Below are 23,038 nucleotides of genomic sequence, written 5' to 3' on the forward strand. Positions count from 1 at the left end.
TAAGTTTAGTGTCTGTGTTTTGCAACCGCATCGCAAAACCGTGCGATTAGTAGACGAAAGGACGTGCCTCTCCAATGGGAACCGAAAACATTTGATCGCAAGGTCATAGGTCAACCTATTCCTCCACAGGAAAACACGTCTGATACATTCTATACAACACTGGTGACGGCAAGTGTGTCACATGACAGGAATATGCTGTCGACCCACCTAACTTGTACACTTGCAGAATGGGTAAAAAGATTTTTCCACCTTGCCCGATTTAGGTTTTCTTCTGGATGTGATAATCACTCCCAAAAAAGTGATGAAAGCATAAGAGTTTGTCACATAAACTGCAACAAATGAATGCAACATTTTCACAGTCGGCGCAGTTACCTCGCATCTGACGGGCGGACGGACACATTATAATTGTTTGAAAATAAAATATTAAACTTTTCACTCGAGGGAAGACTTGAACCAAGGACCTCGTGTTCCGCAGCTGCTCACGCTAACCACGGGACCACGGCGCCCCTACGCTCACACTCTCCTTGAGTTGTCTATCTTGCGCATGGACTACTCAGTTTTTATATTTTGCTTATTTTTTTTCATAGTTCCACACAACTTCTTTCTGTTTTCTCGACTGATCTGCGTTCAGTTTTTCAAGGCCTATCCACTGTGCCAACTTATAACTAAATTTGAGGGGGGGGGGGGGGGGGGGTGCGATGCGGAGGTTACCTTGTGAGTGGGGTGCAGGCATTGTACTGAACTGTCTAACTGCTGCTGCAGGACAGTCTGGGAGTCTGTGTCGTGATGTGTTTTGGTGCCTGACGGTGGAAGGATTCCCTCATCCACCAGAAAAAGGCGGAAGCAAAGTAGTTCGTCGTTGACGGCGTTCTCTACCGACTCTTCACACTATCGCCGGACGTACACAACGTGCTGGTAGAAGTGGCGCAGAACTGTACTGAACTGAGAAAAGCCGTGCACTTGGTTGTGCATGTGTGGTGGCGACCTCTAGCTGTATTTTTTGCGTACCTTTTAATTCATACACAACAAAAATACATCGAATTATACTGAAATAACAGCTGCTGCGAAAGGGAGACATCTAAAAAAACATAAATGATACTTCTTTTAATCCGAAAATTTTGTTTCTTGTATAATTACAATCAGCTGAATAATTCACAGCGCCGTGAGTGATGGCAAATACTTAAAAAAAAAAACAAGCCGAGTACGTGTAATATAAATATTATGCTTTCACTCTGCCGGCCGCTGTGGCTGGGTGGTTCTAGGCTCTTCAGTCCGGAACCACACTGCTGCTGCGGTCGCAGGTTCGAATCCTGCCTCGGGCATGGATGTGTGTGGTGTCCTTAGGTTATTTAGGTTTATGTAGTTCTATGTCTAGGGGACTGATGACCTCACATCCCATAGTTCTTAGAGCCATTTGAACCATTTGCGCTTTCAGTCTTCAAGAAGCAATAAGTACTTGAAACAAGCATGGTGAGATATTAATCTCCTGCTGCTGGACATGACACTAAACCATCGTTGCCTCAGGCTGCAATGGCATATGAATGAAATAATTATTGTGAACTGATGACAAACTGCATGTAGTAGAACTTCCCCTGCCTTCGTGTGTAAAGACTCTGCCAGGTATGCAGCGTGCATTGCTTCGCTAATCTGTGCTACTACAAACACAAAACTCATCATGGGTAGCTGCCACGTTTGGCAAGTTACAGGTAGGGCCTGTATTTCACAGCACACGTCACTGCCTCACTGTGTAACTGTACATCACATTTCTCGTGGTATCGACGCATTATTAGTGAAGCGAGAGCCGCGTTTGCTGGGAAGAGCTGCACTTAAGAGTTTGCGTGAGGAAGGCGGTTTATTTCCCCTTCCGGTTGAGCAAAACACAGCAGCCGCGTCGGTGGAATGCTGCGGCGAAAGTAAAGTATCTGCCATTGCCGACGAGACATATTTCCTAAATGCTGAACTGGAACCTAATTCGTCACATTCAGACTACTGCACCATGAAGTAAAAGCAAATTAAGTGTGACTGGGACACGACCACTCTCATTGGTAGCATTGCTCATTTTTCTTTTAGTCATCAGTCTTCCGACTGGTTTGATGTGGCCCGCCACGAATTCCTCTCCTGTGCCAACCTCTTCATCTCAGAGTAGCACTTGCAACCTACGTCCCCAATTATTTGCTGGCTGTATTCCAATCTGTCTTTCTCTACAGGTTTTGCCCTCTACGGCTCCCTCTAGTAGCATCGAAGTCATTCCCTCATGTCTTAACAGATCTCCTATCATCCAGTCCCTTTACCTTGTCAGTGTTTGCTCCCATTTTTCTTTCCTCTCCGATTCTGAGCAGAACCTACTCGTTCTTTAACTTATCAGTCCACTTGATTTTCAACATTCGCTGTAGCACCACATCTCAAATGCTTCGATTCTCTTCTGTTCCGGTTTTCCCACAGTCAATGTTTTACAACTATACGATGCTGTGCTCCAAACGTACGTTCTCAGAAATTTCTTCTTCAAAAGGCCTGTGTTTGATACTGGTAGAATTGCTATTGGCCAGTAATGCCCTTTTTGCCAGTGCTGGTCTGCTTTTGATGTTATCCTTCCTCGGTCTATCATTGGTTATTTTGCTGACTTCATCTACTTCGTGACCACCAGTTCCTAATGTTAAGTTCCTAGCTGTTTTAATATCTACTACTTCTCATTACGTTCGTCTTTCTTCGATTTACTCCACACCATGTACTCATTAAACTGTTCCTTCCTTCAGCAGATCATGTAATTCTTCTTTATTATCACTCAAGATAGCAATGTAATCAGAAAATTGTATCATTGATATCTTTTCACTTGAATTTTAATTCCATTCCTGAACCTTTCTTTTATATCCATCATTATTTCTTCTATGTACTGATTGAACAACTGGGGCGAAAGACTATATCCCTGTCTTACAACCTTTTTAATCCGAGCACTTCGTTCTTGGTAATCCATTCCTATTATTCGCTCTTGGTTCTTGTACATACTGTAGATTAGCCGTATCTCCCTACAACTTACCCCTATTTTTCTCACAATTTCGAACATCTGGCATCATTTTACATTGTCGAACGCTTTTTCCAGGTCGACAAATTGTAACAACGTGTCTTTATGTTTCTTTAGTCTTCCTTCCATTACCAATTGTAATGTCGTAATTGCCTCTGTGGTGCCTTTACATTTACTAAAGCCAAACAGATCGTCATCTAACAGATCCTCGATTTTATTTTCCATTCTTCTGAATATTATTCTTGTCAGCAACTTGGATGCACGAGCTGTTAAGTTGATTGTGCGATAATTCTCGCACTTGTCAGCTCTCTCAGTCTTCGTAATTGTGTGGATGATATTTTTCCAAAAGTCAGATGGTATGCCACCAGGCGCATACATTCTACACACTAACGTGAATAGTCGTTTTGTTGTCACTTCCCCCACTGCTTTTAGAGATATTATCCATCCCTTCTGACTTATTTGATCTTAAGTCCTCCAAAGCTCTTTTAAATTCTCATTCTAATACTGGATCCCCTATCTCTTCTAAATCAACTTCTGTTTCTTCTTCTATCACATCAGACAAATCTTCCCCCTCATAGAGGCTTTCAAAGTGCTCTTTCCATTGATCCGCTTTCTTCACTACATTTCACAATGGAATTCCGGTTGCACTATTAATGTTACCACCCTTGCTTTTAATTTCACCGAAGGTTGTTTTGACTTTCCTAAATGCTGAGTCGGTCCTTCCGACTAATATTTCCTTTTCGATTTTTCACATTTTTCATGCAGCCATTAAATGGCTAAATTTTAGTCTTAGCTTCCCTGCACTTCCTGTTTATTTCATTCCTCAGCGACTTGTATTTCTGTATTCCTGAATTTCTCTGAACATTTTTGTACTTCCTTCTTTCCTCGATTAGCTGAAGTATTTCTTGTGTTACCCATGCTTACCCTGTGTAGCTACGTTTTTCTTTGCGGCTTTGTGTTTGACCTTTTTGGAGATATCCATTCCTCTTCAACTGTACTCATTATTGGACTATTCTTTATTGCTGTATCTATAGCCTTAGAGAATTTCAAGCGCACGTCGTCAGTCCTTAGAACTTCTGCGTCCCACTTCTTTGCGTACTGATTCTTCCTGACTTATCTCTTAAACTTCAGGGTACTCTTCATCACTGCTACATTGTGATGTGAGTCCATATCTGTCTCTCGGTACGCCTTACAATCCAGCATCTGATTTCGGAATCTCCGTCTGACCATGATGTAATCTAACTGAAATCTTCCTGTATCACCCGGCCTTCTCCAAGTATACCTCCTCCTCTTATTATTCTTGAACAGAGTATTCGCTATTCTTCAGCAAGGAACCGCGCTGCTGCTACGGTCGCAGGTTCGAATCCTGCCTCGGGCATGGATGTGTGTGATGTCCTTAGGTTAGTTAGGTTTACGTAGTTCTAAGTCTAGGGGACTGATGACCTCAGATGTTAGTTCCATAGTGTTTAGAGCCATTTGAACCATTTATTCACGATTACCGGCTGAAATTTACTACAGAACTCCTTCTCCTCTCTCATTCCATGTCACAAACCCATAATTCCCCGTAACCATTTCTTCTATTCCTTCCCATAGAACTGCGTTCCAGTCCCCAATGCCTATTAGATTTTCATCCCAGTTCACGCACTGTATCACCCTTTCAACAGCGTCATATACTTTCTCTATCTATTCATCTTCAGCTTGCGACGTCGGAATGTATACCTGAAATGTTGTTGTCGTGTTGGTTTGCTGTCATTCTGGTAAGAACAGCCCTATCACTGGATGTTCATAATAACACATTCTCTGTCGTACCTTCCTATTCGTAACGAGTCATACTCCCGCTATACCATTTTCTGCTGTTGTTCACATTACCCTACGCTCATCTGACCATAAATCCTTGTTTTCTTTCCATTTCACCACCCCTACTATATCTAGATTGAGCCTTTGCATTTCCCTTTTTCAGATTTTCTAGCTTCCCTACCACGATTGAGCTTCTAACATCACGGCCCCCGAATGAGAGACTATTCCGGAACCTTTCACCAATCATCATGACACTTTTTCAATTCAGGCCACATGTCCTGTGGATACACGCTATGTGTATTTAATGCAGAGGTTTCCACTGTCTTCTTCATCTTCATGCCGTTGATCATTGCGGATTCTTCCGTCTTTAGGGGCAGTATCCCGACCCCACCCCAACCCAACCCAACCCCACCTCCGCCCTCTTTGGCAAGGCCGTTGGCAAAATGAAGGTCACTTTCTATGCCAGAAGTCTTCGGCCATCAGGCAGTATCCCAACCCCAACCCAACCCAAGCTGTGAGCACTATGAGACTTAACATCTGAGGTCATCAGTCGCCTAGAACTTAGAACTAATTAAACCTAACTAACCTAAGGACATCACACACATCAATGCCCGAGGCAGGATTCGAACCTGCGATCGTAGCGGTCGCTCGGTTCCAGACTGTAGCGCCTAGAACCGCACGGCCACTCCGGCCGGCTGAATTATATTCTGGACAGTTTGAGCGATTGCTTTGGCCACACAGACCGCACAACAAAAAGTCCAATGGAACATTTAATGGACAAAATCGAGAGGCCAGTTCGTGTGTAAAATCCTGCACCTTCGCAGTTATGGACGACTATAGAGTCAGCAAGGCTCAGAATTTCTGCAGGGGTTTCCAACGACTTGTTGAGTCTATTGCTGCACTACGCCGAAGGAGGTCCGACGCGATTTCAGAAGGTATCCCATGACTTTCGCCATCTCAGTGTATGTGCCACATGGAGCACAATGTGGAAAAGAACCCCGTACTTAGTTAAGGGGTTAACAGCCCAGTAAGTCATGCCTTGCTTTATGCCTCGAATGCCTGGCGGTATGTCGACTGAAAATTTTTCGTTACAGTCACCGCATAACACGACAGTCTGTGTTCTTCAGAAATCACTGCCAATGAAATGTAGACAAAACGAAATGCATTCACAGGGAATAATCGAAGAGGATTTAGTATTCTGTGTCCCGATGATCAGAAATCATGAGAGCACCAGCTTGGAATTCTCAAAGATGCGTAAGAAATACCGAGCAATGAGGCGCTGTGGTTAGCACACTGGACTCGCATTCGGGAGGCGACGGTTCAAACCTGCGTCCGGCCATCCTGATTTAGGTTTACCGTGATTTCCCCAAATCGGTTCAGGCAAATGCTGGGTTGGTTCCTTTCAAAAGGGCACGGTCGATTTTCTTCATCATCCTTCCCTAATCCTATGGAACCGATGACCTCGTTGTTTGGTCCCCTCCCCCAAACCAACCATCCAACCATCCTTAGGAAAGAAAATTATGTCAGTTTTGGAATGATCAAACCAGAGTTCACCTTAAATAATTTACGAAAACCATATCATTTGATGGATATTTCCACGAGGCATATTAAGCGGCACTGCGATTTTATGACGTAAACAGACTCGAAATGGTCTTCGTGTTACTCGTTATTCTGTTCATCCACCGTCTACATGCATATCTACGTCTACGTGAATACTCTGGAATGCCTGGCAGAGAGTTCTTCGAACCACCTTCAGACTAGTTTTCATCCGTTCCACTAATAGCGTGTGGGAAAAATGAACCCTTTAATCTTCCTGTACGAGCTGCGATTTCTGTTATTTTATTGTGGCGATCTTTTCTCCTTTTGCAGGATGGTGGCAAAAAAACATTTTCACATTCAGAGCAGAGTGATGGTGTTCGAAATTTCGTGAAAATATCTCGCCGCAACGAAAATGCCTATGACAGCCAACCCCACTCGCTTATCGTATCAGTGATTAACGTTCCCCTATTTCGCAATAATACAAAACGAGCTGCCCTCCTTCGAACTTATTCAATGTTCTCCGTCAATCCTACCTCGTAAGCACCCCATGCAGCACAGAAATAACTCCAGCAGTGGACGAACAAGCCTAGCGTAGGCACGCTCTTTAGTAGACCTGTTCCATCCTCTAAGTGCTCTGTCAATAAAACGTAGTCTTTGTTTCGCCTTCCCCACAACATTATCTATGTGATCGTTCCAAGTTAAGTTGTTCATACAACTTAAGTTGATTGTTACTAAAACACTTTTCTTCAATAATGCAGTGCTACTGTGTAAGAAGCCTCAAGTCCTTCTAACATCTGAAGAAGACACGGGATAAATGCACAAAATTGTAGACGGCTGTTGCTGCCGTTCGTCTTGCAATTATGAGGCGCAAACTGCGATTATGCAGAATTCATCCCATCTTATTCACAATATCGGAGAGTATGTAGGCCAACACGGTCAGACTGATGGTATTTTTTCAGTAATTAATACTTGTGATAAAGTTCCACATTTTCATTCAGTAAACGCAATACATAGTAATAGGAATAATCGATCGAAATTCAATTGGAGCAAATATGGTCTCTCCCATGAATGCTCTCACGTAAAAAGCGAAACACAATGGTATCTTTGTTTTGCTCATTGTTCACAATGGAATTTGCTGAACAGAAGATGAAGTTTGCAACGAAAATAAGTATTCTGTGGATCGCGGGGTAAGATCTACCGAGCGGAATCGAGAAAACTGTTCCTACCGTCCTCTTATGGACCACGTAGCGTCTGATACCACACAATTAGAGACATGGTACTCCCACAAAAGCGGAGAGGATGTACGAGAGGGCGCATCTCGTTTTGAGTCGGCAAGACGACGCTTAATATTTTTGCGTTGCCTTGTCACGTAGACACGACGTGTCGAAGAGTAAATACACCCCAATGAAGCGATAGTCGAAGTGCGGAGATTTGGATTTAGAAATGGATGATAACTAGAAGTATTTTAATCCTGGTTAGCTATAAGCTCAAGAGACTAATCCTTCAGAATTTACAAATGTTAATGAATTTTGCATCAGACTTATTACTATATCGGCGCATACTGAAGTTAAACAAAATTACCCTGTTCAGTCAAGAAGACAATAACAAGCAAGGGACATGGAGGACTCCCATAGTGGGAACTGCGACCTCTAGGCATATTTGTTCTTGTGAAGACGAGTGTCTGGATGTTAACAGCGTTAAGGTAACTAGCGGACCTCGTCGCAGGCAGTTTGTTGGCACCAATGAAGTATCACGCTATTGATGCCACGTGCAAACAGCGCAGTGTAGTCCTCATTTACCCTTAAAATCTGTCTTTTGGACAGTAAACAATATAAAGCCTGAAACTGATTTGCCTAGAAGCGCAGTTTCATCAGTTGCTACCCGACATGCTACATCTAACTGTAGTTGGAAGGTAGCTACGTGGAGTAACAGTGCGGGAAAACGTCGACATAACAGTTACGTGCTGTGTCGGAGCTGCTGGTATAACTGCATGTTATGCCTTACTACATTCAGAGCATCAGTCTCTAATTATTTGGGGGAAGGAAAGAATGATTTTAGTACACTGTGCACTTTCCTAAAATACCATTCAGCGATTTCTGTGTACAAATGTACACTATCTGATCAAACGTATACGAACACCGTTATGTAACGAGGAATTGACGACTAGATGTCACGAGTGGCGGACCTCCAGTATAAAAGAAAATGGTGAGTATTGTCTAGGCAGTAGAGAAGCAATAACAGTTGAATGGATTCGTCGGTGGAGCTCATTCATCCGAACGTGGATCAGTCTTCGGATGTGACTGGAGTAACAAATCGTTCAGGGACCTTTCAAATACCTTCTAAAGATAACCAAGTCGACTTTTGATCGCGTAATTATGAAGTGGAAACGGACAGGAACAGATGGTGACTGGAAAAATTTGCATGAAATCAGTAGGAAGAATCACTTGTGAGTTTTAGTGTTAGGTTACCTTCCGTTAGGAACGTGGGTGCACTTAGCGACTGTGATATTTATAAATTGTAGAGCGCAGCAGTCAGACGTCCTTTTTTTGGAGGTTTGTTTGGCAAATCCAGATTTCGGCAAGTGCCTAGCCATTATCAATGCACTATTTTCTAGTCTCAATGCATGTCAGTTCCCTGTTGTTCGGCCGTCAGTCACTGTTTCAGTGTGTTACCGATCGTCCTGCTAGCACCATGACTGTGCGTAGGGAGTTAATAGAATAGGGTAAAGTTTTCGAGTAGGTCATTATAAGCCATTCATTTTTGTAGTCAACGCCAAGCGACGCTTGAGGTGATGTAAAGAACGACGCAGCTGAACAATGGGTGACTGGAAACGCATTTGATCTGAAGCGACGAATCACGCTATATAGTATGGCAATACGATGGACGGGTTGAGTTTGGCGAATGTCTGGAGAACGTTATCCGCCCTCTTGTGTAGCGCCAACAGTGAATGTTACGGTATGTAGATATTTTCTGTGATCAGGGTGTTGACCCTTTATTCCCATTAAGGAATTCATACTTCCGGAAGGATAATAAGACGTGTTATAACATTGTTTACTGCATACAGCTGAGGAAGGTGGTTGTTTGTATCAGGATTACAATGCACTCTGTCGTAAAGCAGTGTCAGTGAGGCAATGGTTTGTCAGTAATATTGCTGGCATACTTAGAGTCCCGACTTGAATCTACCTTTAGGATGAGCTACAACGTCGCCTTCGCCACAGATCCCAGCATACAACATCGTTACCTTCTGTGGTTTCGGCTCTTGAGGAAGCATGGTCTGCCGTTCTTCGACAGGCATTCAGACACCCCAGTGAAAGTGTCCTCAATGGAAGTCAAGACTTCATAAAGGCATAGGGTGGACACACCCCATATTTATGTCCACCAATAGGTGTCCGATTACTTGTTATCAAATAGTGTGGATACTGATTTATCTTCAATTGTAATCATCTGTTGTAACACGTTTAATGTCAAGCGATGGAAGTTTTGATTTGTTTTGTGGCGTTTCAGTTGGCTTTGATCATCTGTGTATTACAATGTTTCTTTTTTTAAATTTTGATTACACCCTAAGACTAAGAAAACGACGCAACACGAAGGAATTATCCGAATGGGACAGAAATCGGTAGATGTGATGTACATGTACAGAGAAGCAAATGATTTCTGTTGCAGAAGAATTGGATGATTTATTCAAAAGAAAGCGCTTCACGGGTTAAGTATGTGAACAGCGCTTTGGTCCACTTCTGGCGCTTATGAAAGCTGCTATTGATTGACAGAGCTGTTGAATATCCTCCTGAGGAATATCACGCCAGGTTCTGTCCAACTGGCCTGTTATAACGGCAAAATCCCGAGACGGTTGAAGGATCCTGCTCGTAATGTTTCGAATATTCTCGTTGGGGACAGATCCGGCGACCTTGCTGGACAAGATAGGACTTCACAGTCACGAAGACAAGCAGTGCAAAACTCTCGCAGTGTGTGGGTGGGCATTATCTTGCTGAGATTTAAGCCCAGGGTGGCTTGCGAGGGATGTCAACAAAGCGAGGCGTAGAATATCGTCGACGAACCACCGTCCGGTAACGGTGCCGCGGATGACTGCTAAGAAAAGAAATAGCACCCCGTACCATCACTCCGGCTGTCGGTCGATACGGCAGAAGACAGTCATGTTGGTATTCCGCCTCAGTCTCTACACACGTCTTCGCAGATCATTGGAGCTCAGTTTGAAGCGGAACTCAATACTGATGACAGTTTATTCCAGTCAGTTGGGTTCCAAGCCGAAGATGTGTCTGAAGACGTCGCGGAGAGCGGTTAGATTGTCGCCCATCGTACGTCGACGACGTTCTACTTCTCTTGCTCTTCATGGAAAGCCATCTTGGACTTAGGCTTCAGCAATGTAATGCCCGCTCGCATACGGCAAGAGTTTCTACTGCTCGTCTTCGTGCTTGTCAAGCCCTACCTTGGCCAGCAAGGTCGCCGGATCTTTACCCAACTGACAACGTATGGAGCGTTATGGGCAGGACCCTCCAACCAATGCGGGATTTTGACGATCTAACGCGCCAATTGGACAGGGTTTGACACGAGATACCCCAGGAGAACATACAGCAACTCTTCCAATCAGTGCCAAGCAGAATAACTGCTTGCATCAGGGTCTGAGGCGGACCAACACGTTATTGACTCGCAACGTTTGCTGCACGCACCTGCCACATGACGTCTCTCAGCGAGAGGTTTCGCGCGGCGAGGAAGGCGGTCATGTCGGCGAGGCGGTGCGGCAGGGCGCCTCGGAAGCGCTCCGGCTGCGTCAGGCCGGCCAGCTGGCGGACGAACGCCTCGAAGTCGCCGGCGCTGAGCACCGCCTGCAGGCCCCTGCCACACAGGCCGCACACCACCACCCTCTGAGCTGCTGCCCGTCTCACTGCAGCTGCATATCAGCTAATTAAGCTGCTGGCACTAATACTGCAAAATGGCGGCAGGCCAAAAAGTCAAAACTGGCATGAAGTAGCGGCAGACGCCGAGCCGAGAGGAGGCGCAGCAGCAGGAGCAGCAGCAGCACTTGTCTGATAAACAATAAATTAATTTAGTCTTTTTTTTCACGTACTTCTGCAAAGAAATTAACTATATGTGTGTATTTTACTGTGTAAACTGTGGTTAGAAAGTTTGAAACGTCCCCTTTGAACAATTGTACATTACTGTCCTTAAACTGACACAGAATATTTTTAGCGCAACGCAATCTGACTTTCAATAATCCCTACAAAAGAATGGCCCTGACTAACATTAACCTATACCTTTCACAAATCACTTACCTCACAAAAATCTTCGTTACTCGAACTACTGCAATACAGCGAGCGCCACTACTGCCAGCTAAATAAAAGATTCAAACTACGGAAGGCACTAACTACTGATAGGCATAGTTAGCAAATGAAAGATTTTAATAGAGAACAAACAATGTATTTACCTTAATAGTCATAATATACACTCCTGGAAATGGAAAAAAGAACACATTGACACCGGTGTGTCAGACCCACCATACTTGCTCCGGACACTGCGAGAGGGCTGTACAAGCAATGATCACACGCACGGCACAGCGGACACACCAGGAACCGCGGTGTTGCCCGTCGAATGGCGCTAGCTGCGCAGCATTTGTGCACCGCCGCCGTCAGTGTCAGCCAGTTTGCCATGGCATACGGAGCTCCATCGCAGTCTTTAACACTGGTAGCATGCCGCGACAGCGTGGACGTGAACCGTATGTGCAGTTGACGGACTTTGAGCGAGGGCGTATAGTGGGCATGCGGGAGGCCGGGTGGACGTACCGCCGAATTGCTCAACACGTGGGGCGTGAGGTCTCCACAGTACATCGATGTTGTCGCCAGTGGTCGGCGGAAGGTGCACGTGCCCGTCGACCTGGGACCGGACCGCAGCGACGCACGGATGCACGCCAAGACCGTAGGATCCTACGCAGTGCCGTAGGGGACCGCACCGCCACTTCCCAGCAAACTAGGGACACTGTTGCTCCTGGGGTATCGGCGAGGACCATTCGCAACCGTCTCCATGAAGCTGGGCTACGGTCCCGCACACCGTTAGGCCGTCTTCCGCTCACGCCCCAACATCGTGCAGCCCGCCTCCAGTGGTGTCGCGACAGGCGTGAATGGAGGGACGAATGGAGACGTGTCGTCTTCAGCGATGAGAGTCGCTTCTGCCTTGGTGCCAATGATGGTCGTATGCGTGTTTGGCGCCGTGCAGGTGAGCGCCACAATCAGGACTGCATACGACCGAGGCACACAGGGCCAACACCCGGCATCATGGTGTGGGAAGCGATCTCCTACACTGGCCGTACACCACTGGTGATCGTCGAGGGGACACTGAATAGTGCACGGTACATCCAAACCGTCATCGAACCCATCGTTCTGCCATTCCTAGACCGGCAAGGGAACTTGCTGTTCCAACAGGACAATGCACGTCCGCATGTATCCCGTGCCACCCAACGTGCTCTAGAAGGTGTAAGTCAACTACCCTGGCCAGCAAGATCTCCGGATCTGTCCCCCATTGAGCATGTTTGGGACTGGATGAAGCGTCGTCTCACGCGGTCTACACGTCCAGCACGAACGCTGGTCCAACTGAGGCGCCAGGTGGAAATGGCATGGCAAGCCGTTCCACAGGACTACATCCAGCATCTCTACGATCGTCTCCATGGGAGAATAGCAGCCTGCATTGCTGCGAAAGGTGGATATACACTGTACTAGTACCGACATTGTGCATGCTCTGTTGCCTGTGACTATGTGCCTGTGGTTCTGTCAGTGTGATGATGTGATGTATCTGACCCCAGGAATGTGTCAATAAAGTTTCCCCTTCCTGGGACAATGAATTCACGGTGTTCTTATTTCAATTTCCAGGAGTGTATATAGCAGTTCATGACAGCCAGTCTTACAAATTTCAAAACTCCGCCATCTCTCTCTCCACATCCACCACTGCTGGCGGCTCACCTCCAACTGCGCAACGCTACGCGCTGTTCACATCCAGCTGCCCAACACTACAATGGCAGACAACAATGGAAACTGGCCACAGACTGCACACAGCACAGCCAGTCATTTTTCATACAGAGTGCTACGTGGCGTTACCAATATAAAAACCTAAACAGCCTACTTACAAGTTAATCGTAGTTTTTGTTTTTGCGTAAGCCTTGTGAATATCCTTATGTAGGGCGGCTTCCTTGTGTAACTTTTCCCGTCGCCAAAAACTCCGTCAAGCCATTAAATTTTAATTTTGTGCTAGTAGACAGTTTACAGGGTAGGGCATTCTAGTTTGAATATTTATCTCGTGCAGTAATTCTAATAACAGGTACCTGTAAATACATCAACTTCGGTAGAGAAATTTATTTATGTTTAATAGCGTGCGGTCTTAGAGAGCAGTGAGAAATCTGCACAGCAGCTTTTAGTGTTACTTTATTCTCCTTTGGTATATTTTGTGTACATTTCAAACTCAGTAGCGCCTGTTGAGACCTTATATCTATTTTATACACAGTACGATATGACTAGGGACTGTGCTTGTTGTGAGCGGACACAAGGAGGGTTGGCTGCTGTCCGTGAACAGCTAGAAGCTGCGTTGGCTGTAGTCGACAAGATTCTAGCTAATGCTCAAAGTTGCAGTGACGTCGGCGCTATAGTGACGAGACCTGCGACATCTTTGGTGCCACTGGAATCCGCTGATCACCAGGACGTCGCTACGGCTTCAGATACACAACATCTGACCGGTCCATCCTCACACCAGTGTGGGTGGCAGACAGTGGTGGGTTGCCGTGTCACTGGGCGGAAGGCGAAAGAGGGAGCTGGCCCTGTGGCTGGCTCCCTAAGTCTTAGCCACAGGTACGAGGTGCTATCCAGTGTTGATGATAACTCTGAGCCAGCACGGGGTGCCTCTCCTGTTGGGACAGTGGTCGATTTTCCTGCCTAGTCCGGACAAGTACACAAGATGGGTATGCTTGTCATTGGGAGCTCCAATGCTAGGCGGGCGATGGAGCCCCTCAGGGAGATAGCAAGCAATTCGGGAAAGAATTATACAGTGTGCATTCGGTATGTTTGCCGGGAGGTCTCATCCATGACGTGGAGGCCCTGCAGGCGGCTATCGAGCGCACTGGGTGCAACCGGCTGCATGCATGGCACATGTCGGCACGAACGACGCCTGCCGCTTTGGTTGTGAGGCCATCCTCAGCTCATTTCGGCTGTTGACTGATTTGGTGAAGGCAACTAGCAACCCACGCGGGGTGCAGGCTGTCTATTTGTAGCATCGTATCCAGGGTTGATCGCTGTTCTCTGGTTTGGCGCAGAGTGGAAGGTCTAAACCAAGGGCTCAGACGTCTCTGCGACGGTATCGTATGCAGATTTATCGATCTACGCTATCTGGTATTGTATGATTCCCCTCAATAGGTCAGGCGCGCTCTACACGCTGGAAACGGTAACTAGGATAGCGGAGTACGTGTGGTGTGTACATGGGCCTTTTATTGGTTAGAGAACCCCTCCCTTGGAATCAAAGACGATTCGTCTACAGGGATTTGTATGGCATTGTTCTGGACGTCTTGTCCGAAAATTACCTTGAGCACATAGTTAGAGAACCAACTTTTGAGGGTAACGTCTTATGCCTCCTGGCAACAAACAGACCTACTGTAGAGGAAGGTATCAGTGATCATAAGGCTGTGACAGCATCTATGACTGCGGGTCCTATGAGGAAGGTAGGAAGATATATTTGCTCAGCAAGGGTAGCGGGATACAAATTTCAGAATATCTCAGCAATCAGCATCAAATATTCGTTGATGGGGACGAAGATGTGGAGAACAAATGGAAAAAAATTCAAAGGCATCGTTCAATATGCCCTAGACAAGAGTGTTCCGAGTAAGGTTTTATGGGATGGGGAAGATCCACCATGATTTAATAGCCACGTTAGAAAAACGCTACGTAAACAAAGAGCACTTCATCTCAGATTCAAGAGAAGTAAAAACCTGTCTGACAAACAAAAGCTGAACGAAGCGAAAATGCGTATAAGGAGTGCAATGAGAAAAGCGTTCAATGATTTTGAAAGTAAGACGTTGTCAACAGACCTGAGAAAAACCCTAAGACATTTTGGTCGTATGTAAAATCAGTGAGTCAAAATCATCTATTCATTCTCGCAGCGACCACACCGGCTCCGAAACGAAAGAGAACAGAGAGAAGTCCGAAATACTGAAGCCGGTCTTCCGAAGTTGCTTCACCGCGGAAGACCGTAACACTGTCCCTAACCGTCGTACAAACGTCGAAATGGCAGATTTTGAGGTAAACTATCGCGGAACTGAAAAGCAGCTACAATCGCTTAGTAATGGGAAGACGTCAGGATCAGATGAGATACCTATAAGATTCTATAAAGATTGTGCGAAAGAACTTGCTCGCCTTCTAGCAGTAACTTATCGTAGATCGCATGAGCAACGAAAGGTACCTAACGACTGGAAAAAAAGCGCAGGTCATTCCCGTTTTTAAGAAAGCCCGTAAGACAGATCCACAGAATTATAGATCTATATCATTGACGTCAATCTATTGTAGATTTATGGAGCATGTTTTATGCTGAAGAATTATGACGTTTTTGGAAAATGAACATCTCCTCTATAAAAATCAACATGGATTCCGCAAAAAGAGATCCTGCGAAACTCAGCTCACTCTGTTCTTCCATGAGATCCACAGCGCAGTGGACAACGGCGCTCAGGCTGATCCCGTGTTCCTTGATTTCAGTAAGGCATTTGACACCGTCCCACATTGGCGTTTAATGAAAAAAATACGAGCTTACGGAGTATCGGAGCAGACTTGCGATTGGATTCAAGACTTTCTTGCAGACGGAACTCAACACGTCGCTCTTAACGGAACAAAATCGACAGATGTAAAGGTAATATCGGGAGTACCACAGGGAAGTGTGATAAGACCGTTGCTCTTTACAATATATACAAATTATCTGGTAGAAAGCGTCAGATGCTTTTTAAGGCTATTCGCAGATGAAGCAGTTGTCTATACCAAAGTAGCAACGCCAGAAGATAGTAAGAATTTGCAGAACGCCTTGCAGACAATTGATGAATGGGGCAGGGTCTGGTAATTGACCCTGTACGTAAATAAATGTAGCATATTGCGCATACATAGGAAAAGAAATCCACTACTGTACAGATACACTGTTGATGAAAAACAGCTGCAGGCAGTGTGTGCCTTAAAATATTTAGGCGTTACTATCCAGAGCGACCTTAAGTGGAACGGCCACAGATAGTGGGAAAAGCAGACGCCAGACTCAGATGCATCGAAAGAATCTTAAGGAAATGTAGCCCATCCACGAAAGTAGTGGCTTATAAGGCGCTTGATCGCCCGATTCTTGAGTATTGTTCATCTGTCTGGGGTCCCTATCACGTAGGGTTGATAGAGGAAATAGAGAAGATCCAACGAAGAGCGGCGCGTTTCACCACGGGATCGTTTAGCTGGCGAGAGAGCTAGACAAACTCTGCTGGCGGACGTTACAAGAGAGGTATTGTGCATCGCGGAGAGATTTAGTATTGAAATTTCGGGACAGCACTTTTCAGGAGTCGGACAACATATTATTCCCCTCAACATATATCTCGCGTATTGACCATGAGGAGAAAATTCGAGAAATTAGAGCAAATACAGATGCTTACCGACCATCATTCTTCACACGCACTATTCGCGAGTGGAACAGGGTTGGAGGGATCAGACAGTGGTACCGAAAGTACACTCCGCCACACATCATTAGGTAGCTTGCGGAGTATAATGTAGATGTAGATGAAGTGTATTACCACAAGGGGATGGACAAAAATATCGAAACACCACAAACTAAACACATTACCATGCCCAATACGGAATAGGAAAACCGTTGTCATTGAAAACAGCTTCCAGTCGTCTCGCAGTGATACATACATGTCCTGTATGGTTTTCAAGTGAATCTTATACCATTCTTCCTGCGACACAGTGGCACGTTCATGTAACGATCATAAAAGTGGATAAGGATCAACAATCTTCTATAGTAAATAGATCGTAAAGGCTCAATAATACTCGAATACGGTGACAATGATGGTCAGGAGACGTGAGAAAATTCATCGTGGTGTTAAAAAAACCAGTTCTAAACGAAGCGAGGTATGTGAACAGAGGCTCTTTCGTCTTCGAATACAGCATCACCAGTGGGGAACAAACATTGTACCCTGCGTTTGATTTGATCAGCCAAAATGGTCAGTTAATCAATTATTTCTTAGACAACTATGATGTATAAAAGGCAATAGATGTGTGAAATCCTGGTCTGGTGTAAGAGAGGGTCTGATGGCCCTAAATAGATCTGGTTGAACAAATAAATAAAAGAATGAGATTTTCACTCTTCAGCGGAGTGTGCGCTGATATGAAAATTCCTGGCAGATTAAACCTGTGTGTCGGGAAGTTACAAATAAATATAAACAAATATTTTGGTACACGTAATCTAGGTGTATTAATTAAAAGTATATAGCCAATGATAAAAATAATAGGAAACAGGAATCGAATATTTAGAGTGTGAGCAGTAACAAAAAGGCACCCCTAGAGAGCATAATCATATTTTCGTCTAGAATATCTACACAACAACTTCACGTGTGTCGGTGAACTTGCCAGCACTCACCACTTGTGGTAGAAGCGGGTGGCAGCGGAGCGCTGCACCTTGTTGATGGTGACTGCGGGGAAGTCGGTGCCCAGCAGGTAGTGCTCGGTGGAGGCGACAGACACCACGGTGGGCGACTCCGCCACCTGCTGCCACACCTCGCGCATGAACAGCACCATTCCTACCAGGCCTGCCAGTACTCCCACTGCCCACAGCAGCCTGTCGGGGATATCACAAATAACGTTTCTATAATCACTCAGTTTCCAGATATTGCAGTGGATTGCGGCCAGCAGAACGTAAGTAGCTACAGGAAATAGCAACGAAAAAAGCTAAATGTTATACCTACCCCTACTGGCACAGTACAATTTAGTGGAAGTTAAACGGCTCCGAGCCGATTGTTTTCCCTTCTTTGCTAGTACATTGACTATTGTTATGGAACGATCAATGTCACTCATTTAAAGGCTTTATGTGAACAAGGCTATTTTTAGGAACTACATAAGGACCTTACATGGTAGGGTGACTTGCGTGCCTCAACAATATACACTCCTGGAAATTGAAATAAGAACACCGTGAATTCATTGTCCCAGGAAGGGGAAACTTTATTGACACATACCTGGGGTCAGATACATCACATCATCACACTGACAGAACCACAGGCACATAGACACAGGCAACAGAGCATGCACAATGTCGGTACTAGTACAGTGTATATCCACCTTTCGCAGCAATGCAGGCTGCTATTCTCCCATGGAGACGATCGTAGAGATGCTGGATGTAGTCCTGTGGAACGGCTTGCCATGCCATTTCCACCTGGCGCCTCAGTTGGACCAGCGTTCGTGCTGGACGTGTAGACCGCGTGAGACGACGCTTCATCCAGTCCCAAACATGCTCAATGGGGGACAGATCCGGAGATCTTGCTGGCCAGGGTAGTTGACTTACACCTTCTAGAGCACGTTGGGTGGCACGGGATACATGCGGACGTGCATTGTCCTGTTGGAACAGCAAGTTCCCTTGCCGGTCTAGGAATGGTAGAACGATGGGTTCGATGACGGTTTGGATGTACCGTGCACTATTCAGTGTCCCCTCGACGATCACCAGTGGTGTACGGCCAGTGTAGGAGATCGCTCCCCACACCATGATGCCGGGTGTTGGCCCTGTGTGCCTCGGTCGTATGCAGTTCTGATTGTGGCGCTCACCTGCACGGCGCCAAACACGCATACGACCATCATTGGCACCAAGGCAGAAGCGACTCTCATCGCTGAAGACGACACGTCTCCATTCGTCCCTCCATTCACGCCTGTCGCGACACCACTGGAGGCGGGCTGGACGATGTTGGGGCGTGAGCGGAAGACGGCCTAACGGTGTGTGGGACCGTAGCCCAGCTTCATGGAGACGGTTGCGAATGGTCCTCGCCGATACCCCAGGAGCAACAGTGTCCCTAATTTGCTGGGAAGTGGCGGTGCGGTCCCCTACGGCACTGCGTAGGATCCTACGGTCTTGGCGTGCATCCGTGCGTCGCTGCGGTCCGGTCCCAGGTCGACGGGCACGTGCACCTTCCGCCGACCACTGGCGACAACATCGATGTACTGTGGAGACCTCACGCCCCACGTGTTGAGCAATTCGGCGGTACGTCCACCCGGCTTCCCGCATGCCCACTATACGCCCTCGCTCAAAGTCCGTCAACTGCACATACGGTTCACGTCCACGCTGTCGCGGCATGCTACCAGTGTTAAAGACTGCGATGGAGCTCCGTATGCCATGGCAAACTGGCTGACACTGACGGCGGCGGTGCACAAATGCTGCGCAGCTAGCGTCATTCGACGGCCAACACCGCGGTTCCTGGTGTGTCCGCTGTGCCGTGCGTGTGATCATTGCTTGTACAGCCCTCTCGCAGTGTCCGGAGCAAGTATGGTGGGTCTGACACACCGGTGTCAATGTGTTCTTTTTTCCATTTCCAGGAGTGTAGATAGCCGTACCGTAAATGCAACCACAACAGAGGAGTATCTTGAGAGATCAGACCAACGTGTGGCTCCTGAAGAGGGGCAGTAGTCTTTCCATCACTTACAGGGGCACCAGTCTCGATGGCTGATTGATCTGCCCTAGCAACATCAACCACCATGGCCTTGCTGTGCCAGAACTGTGAACAGTTGAAAACAAGGGGAAACTACAGCCATTATTTTCCCAGAGGGCTTGCAACTCCACTTTATGGTTAAATGATTATAGCACCCTCTTGTGTAAAATATTCCAGAGGTAAAATAGTCCCTCATTCGGATCTGCAAATGGGGACTACACAGTAGGATGTAATCAGGAAAAACAGAACCAGCAACCTACGAGCCGGAACGTGCAACGTTAAATCCCTTAATCAGGCAGGTAGGTTAGAAAATTAAAAAGTGGAAATGGATGGTTGAAGTTAGATATAGTGGGAATTAGTGGCATGAGGAACAAGATTTTGGCCGGCCGCGGTGGCCGAGCGGTTCTAGGAGCTTCAGTCCGGAACCGCGCGACTGCTACAGTCGCAGGTTCGAATCCTGCCTCGGGCATGGATGTGTGTGATGTCCTTAGGTTAGTTAGGTTTAAGTAGTTATGTTCTAGGGTACTGATGACGTCAGATGTTAAGTCCCATAGTGCTCAGAGCCATTTGAACCATTTGAATAGGATTTTGGGCCAGGTGAGCACAGGTTTATAAATAAAAAATCAAATAGGGGTAATGCAGAAGTAGGCCTAATAATGAATTAGAAAACAGTAATGCGGATAAGCTACTATGAACACCACAATGAATGCATTGTCGTAGACAAGATAGACACGAACGAAACACCTACCACAGAAGTAAAAGTTTATATGCCAATAGCACCCCAGGTAATGAAGAGATTGAAAAAATGTATGATGAGTTAAACAAATTATTCATTTTGTTTAGAGGCAGGAAAATTTAATAGTGATGTGGGACTGGAATTCGATAGCGCAAAAAGAAGACAACGAAAAATACTTGATGAATATTGCCTAGGAGGAAAGAATGACCTTTAGATATAACAGGAGATATATAATTTAACTTATGAACGGAGAAAATATAAAACTAAAGCAAAAGAAGCAGGCGAAAGCAAATAGAAACATCTAACAAGGAGATTGATTGGATGTAAAAATTAGTTAAGGACAAATGTAAGGATGTAGAAGCATATATAACAAGAGGGAAGATAGATACCGCCTATGGGAAAGTGAAAGAAGCCTTTAGAAAACAGAGAAGCAGCTGTGAAAGAGATGTATAAGGGGCTACACAAGGGAAATTACTGTGAAGGCAATCATATAGAAAGCGAAGAGGACGCAGATGAAGCTTAGACGGAGAACACGATACTCCGATAAGGGTTTGATAGAGTGCTTGAAGACTTAAGCTGAAAGAAGATCCCTGGAGCAAACGACATTCTGTCCGAACTCCTGGTATCCTTGTTATAGCCAGCCGTGACAGAACTATTCCATTTGGTCTTCAAGATGTATTAGACGGTCTAAATACTCTCTGACTTCAAGAAGAATGTAGTAATGCCAATTCCAAAGAAAACAGATGGTGAAAGGTGTGAATATTGCTGAACTGTCTGTTAATAAGTCATGATTGCAAAATACGAATTCTTTACAAAAGAATAGAAAAATTGGTACAAACCGACCTAGGGGAAGATCAGAGAAATCTAGGAACATTCGAGGCTATACTGACCCTACAATTTATCTTAGAGGGTAGGTTAAAGAGAGGCAAACCAACGTTTATGGCATTTGTGGACTTAGAGAAAACTTTTGACTGTGTGGATTGCAATACTCTCATTGAAATTCTGAACGTAGCAGAAGTAAATTACAGGGAGCGAAAAGCTATTTACAACTTGCACAGAAACCAGACGTAGTTACGAGAGTCGAGGCCCGTGAAACGGAAGCATTGGTTGCGAAGGGAGTGAGACAGGGTTGTAGCGTTGTAGCCCGTCTCCAGCGTTATTCAGTCTGTACGTCGAGCAAGCAGTATAGGAAACCAAACAACAGAGCTGGAATTAAAGTTCAGGAAGAAGAGATAAAAACCTTGAGTTTGTAATTCTGTCAGAGACAGCAAAGGACTTGGAGGAGCAGTTTAACTGTACGTATACAGTCCAAATCCCGGTATTTTCTTTGTCTTCGATTAAAATCAAGTGTGTCACATAAATTCACTTTGAAAATTCGGGTACAGAATCTTGACGTAAATTTTAAACGTGCTTTCCGTGTTGATTTTATCTAAACACGTTAGAGTGTCGTGACATATTGTGTAGAATTTAATCGTCAATTGTAAAAATAATTTGAGCTTTCCAGGAACGTGATATATTGCGTGGTAATATATTGTCAACTGTAAACTTAATCTGGGCTTTTCAGAAACTTGTGGCACAGTATCCTCGTTAATAACTAATAGCTCCCAAATTTCATTATATATTTACGTGGGAAGAGAATATTTTTGAAACGTTTCAGACGCTTACAAAGATTTTCGCAAATCGCGAATGTTTTGTAATAATTTATTACTAACAAATCAATATTTGCGATTTACAGGTACTGTAAACAGGTAGCATATCGCGTTACATTAGCTCTCTCTTTTAATAGGAGTGTATATTATCTGCATTTAACGCTGGTGCCAAATGTTCTTAAAGACCTGAAGCAGATAAACGTTCCAGAAAGACAGTCAAACTTTTGACAAGTTTTCTATCGTCATAATAGATATCTCTTTTTTGACTGTAAATCACTTTAGTATCAAACGCTACTGGTAACTCTTGTAGCGTATCAAACCCATAAATTAAAAGAGAATCAGTGGGTTTAGTATAAAGTTATTTGTTTACTATTTTGTAAAACATTGCACCAGGGAAAATGGAGCTTCACTGTGATTCCTGTTATCGTGGAAAGAATGAGCTGGTTAGTATTCGTAAGCAGCTGGAATTCGCCATAGCTATTGTCAAGTTATAAGCTGCTGCGAATGAGTCATGGGAGGGATACCGTGTGTACCAGAAATCCTCTCCTGTGGATGCTGTATCTCTTGCAGGAAACACAACGTCCACCATTACCCGTCAACTTGTCTGTGAG

At 45.3% G+C, this 23,038-nt stretch overlaps 1 protein-coding gene across 1 annotated transcript in view; it reads right to left on the bottom strand.

Annotated features, from left to right (window-relative positions):
• Nucleotides 1-23,038, bottom strand: part of LOC124595074 (sodium channel protein Nach-like) — a 176,650-nt gene that overhangs the window by 118,716 nt on the left and 34,896 nt on the right. Inside the window, exons 3-4 of the mRNA XM_047133659.1 lie at nucleotides 17,993-18,190; nucleotides 11,041-11,206 (exon numbers count right to left, since the gene is read on the bottom strand). Of these exons, the coding sequence (XP_046989615.1) occupies nucleotides 11,041-11,206; nucleotides 17,993-18,190 (364 nt within the window). The remainder of the gene's footprint in view (nucleotides 1-11,040; nucleotides 11,207-17,992; nucleotides 18,191-23,038) is intronic.

The sequence above is a fragment of the Schistocerca americana genome, chromosome 1 (assembly GCF_021461395.2).
Source record: "Schistocerca americana isolate TAMUIC-IGC-003095 chromosome 1, iqSchAmer2.1, whole genome shotgun sequence".
NCBI lineage: Eukaryota > Metazoa > Arthropoda > Insecta > Orthoptera > Acrididae > Schistocerca > Schistocerca americana.